Here is a 3,534-nt window from a genome sequence, read left to right on the forward strand (position 1 = left end):
TTGTATCTACTAGAGTAAGTGATAGGCGATACTAACCCTAACTTGGATCCTACGCAAACTACTCACATGATTATAATTTTCTTGGTATATTGAAATCAGGTGTTCATTTATTTTGTCGAATCAAATGATGTAATCTTAATCATTCTACATGATACAATTTACGACAAAAACTTTCAGAAAAAATATCATGAAACAAAAAGTAACCTTTGCATGATTAATCAAAATCGTAATGATGGACTAAAATCTGATAATCTTATCTCTAGATTGATTAATCAACCACCTACATCTTGAATTTCAGAAAATGGTGTTTAATATTTTGAGTATCATACAATCTTGCCTTGTAAGTTGAATCTGTAATTTCAACCAAACGTGGTTCGTTTATAAGAACACTAATAATCTTGAGTTTATTTATAGTAGCACAAAAGATTAAGTAAAATGATGATAATTATAATTGTTCCAGGATATTATTTTAAGTGTGAAAGGGAATTAAAAATTTAGCGATCGCATGGCTATGGACGATCTGATTCGTGGTCTTGGCTCACAGAATAATGATAAATGGATTAATCACCAACTACATTGAAGTTCATAATTGAAAGTTGATAATTAAAATCTTTGTAAACCTTTTTGCTTGTACATATAAAATACGGATTGGATTATTGAGCATATGAGTAAGTAGGGTGAATTATTTTTTTTAGTTTACTAGTACTTTAATCTTTTTGTGTGCTAACGAACTAGTACTTTAATCTTTTCTATTTAGAAAGCAAAGAAAAAAAGAAGAAGATGCATTGAATGTGGGTGGTCTATATTTTATATACATTTTACTATTGAAGAGTAGTTGCATCTCACTCGGAAATTTTAACGATATTAAAAATTGTTAGGAGTAGTGACAATCTTCATGCATGTGACATGTTTTTTTATCACTAAGATGTTACATAGTGGCTCATCACTTAGTGTAACGTTGAACAAAGGCCTTTTTTTTGTTTTGGAATATTCTACAATGCTATAATCATGGTCCTTTCCTTTTAATAATACATTATAGCCTACTTATACATTTTCTTAAGATTTATTGGAAGATTTTCTATAGCTTTGGTGACCAAACAATATCTTGAAAATAAAACGTCTCGTTGAAATGTTTGGTTAGATACACTACTTTTGATAGTCAACCAATCACCATAAAACTAGGTCCAAACCATCATCAAACTATCACATACATATATTTTAATCGCAAGATATATAAATACATAAGAGCTTCATTAGTCGTTAAAAAAAAAATTCATAATGCACTAAGAGCACAATACTTACTGGAACCATAGACTGTGCCATGGCACTTCCTTAATTGTTATCTTACAATGAATATCAAACACAGTGGACCCGTTTCATTTACATTGCTCTATTTATGTTCAAGGGTCTTTAGATACATAGAGATTCTGGGATAAATATAAAAGACAAGCCTTGTGCATTGTTTTGAACTGTAATGTCACTACAAGGTCTGTTTTATTATAAGAGCAAACTCATATAAAACAGTCGCACACACCATGGTTGTTTAAAAATGGTGTAAACAGAAAATTCTAATTACTTCTCTGGTCCAATGTGATTCTTCAAAGTGATAGCTTGTGCTTCCTTTTCAGTACAAACAAGAATAATTATCAGTTCAACAAAGGTCTTTACACGTTTTTTACACATAAACTATTCTTTTAAAACTACTTTCTGTTCTTATTTGAAAGTATTGGGCGCCTAATTTCAGTTGTTCTTTTTTTTTTGTCTATAACTAAAACCAAAAGCCAAACCGAGATGAACATTTAAGTAATAACAACTTATAAGGAAGAAGCCAAACTAAAGCATCCAAAGAAAAAAAAAACGTCCATAGAACTTTGTTTCATCTAGAGAATGGAGATCCAGTTACAGCTCGTCATCTCCAGATGTGTCATCTTCATCTTCTTCTTCTCCAACAGTTGGTTTTCCATTCACCGCAATAAGCTCAGTATCAAAAATCAGTGTTGCACCACCTGAAGTTTGCAAGTTTGTTTTATTAGTTATTAAGTCTGTATTCTTCACAAACATGACAACACTTAAAACACATTTTAAAAAGCTTTATAGATGAGAAAGGTGTTTTTTATATACCGGGGATAGTAGGAGGAGAGCCTTGTTCACCATATCCAAGTTTAGCAGGTATCTTTAACTTCCTCTTCTCTCCTACACACGCACCTAGCAATCCTTGATCCCAACCTGAAACAATAATTACCATCTAAGAGAGTGCAACAAAAGAAGAGAGAGAATTTTAAAATCCAAAAGCAAAACCAAGCACACCAACCTTTGATAACCTGACCACTTCCTAGTTCAAACTCGAACGGATCACCCCTTTCAAAGCTCGAATCAAATACAGTACCGTCAGTTAGCTTCCCCTGCCACATAAACATCAAGTTAAACAACAACAACAACAACACAGGAGCGCCTTATGATGAATTTCATGATAAGAACTGGTCAAACTTACCCTGTAGTGCACCTTGATCCTATCACCCTTGTGAGCTTTAAATTCACACGTTTTTGGCTTAAACTGCGAAAAAACAAGTGAAGGTGGTAAGAATCAAGGATCAAACTCTCATTATCATCATCATCTCCGAAACAAAGATTGCAAATTTACAATCAAATAAGGCATAAAGGCTTCACATTTATAGATGAGAAAGGTGTTAAAATCTACAAACATTACTATTACATCAAAAAAAAGGACATATAACACTACAATCGAGCTTTAACAACAAAATATAGAAAACAGATCGCTCATTTTACCTTAACTCCGATCTGCAATTCAGACACATCTCCCGTCTTCTTGGCGAAACCTATAGATGACAAAACACGAAAACAAAACAGATCCAAATACAAATCATTAAACAGAAGACCTGTAATTAGATTGACAAAAGGAGGATCATGCTGTCGCAATTCGTATAATGAGGATCAAGAAAAGAACCTTGGAGGGAAATGAGAGAGAAGACGATCAAGAAAAGGGAGTAACGGAGGAGACACATCTTGCTCTTCGCCAACATCGCCGCTTCTCACTTTTGCTTCAGCGTCTTTTTAGCTCAGAAAAGATCCGAGTATAGGAAATCTTACTGGACCATAACAGATGGGCCTTTGTATAATGGGCTTATTGTTGTTTCGTTCTCCTAAGCCCATCTTGTGCAAAATTAAAATTAAATAACACTTATAAGATTTATTATTACTGATTTACTATTCCCTCACCTTCTATCTTTCTTAATGTACCTGTTGATCTTGTACAAATTTTCAGAGATAAAGCGCCTCTTGTAGAGGGTTTCGTCTGTGTTACGGTGGAGATGTGAATGATGTTATACTAATGTCACCCTATCTGCATACCCAGCGTGGTGTGAAGAATGTGTTTGTATCTACTTTGTTTGGGCACAAATAAATGAAATGCCCATAGTTTTCTCCTTTAAATACACTTACAAGACCAACACTTCTTTTTGTCATCTTTCACACTACTTTTGTCCTTTCTTACAAGACATTGGATTATGTTACACC

At 33.5% G+C, this 3,534-nt stretch overlaps 1 protein-coding gene across 1 annotated transcript; it reads right to left on the minus strand.

Annotated features, from left to right (window-relative positions):
- Positions 1–1,621: 1,621 nt before the first annotated feature.
- On the minus strand, positions 1,622–3,127 carry LOC106382263 (peptidyl-prolyl cis-trans isomerase FKBP15-2). Its single transcript, XM_013822264.3, has 6 exons — positions 2,966–3,127; positions 2,788–2,837; positions 2,492–2,554; positions 2,312–2,402; positions 2,122–2,226; positions 1,622–2,006 (listed from the first exon to the last, which is right to left on the minus strand). Exons 1-6 carry the CDS (start codon positions 3,039–3,041, stop codon positions 1,900–1,902), a joined length of 492 nt encoding a protein of 163 aa, XP_013677718.1. The 5' UTR covers positions 3,042–3,127; the 3' UTR covers positions 1,622–1,899.
- Between the last annotated feature and the right edge of the window lie 407 nt (positions 3,128–3,534).

This window comes from Brassica napus, chromosome C2, assembly GCF_020379485.1.
Source record: "Brassica napus cultivar Da-Ae chromosome C2, Da-Ae, whole genome shotgun sequence".
NCBI classification, from domain to species: domain Eukaryota; kingdom Viridiplantae; phylum Streptophyta; class Magnoliopsida; order Brassicales; family Brassicaceae; genus Brassica; species Brassica napus.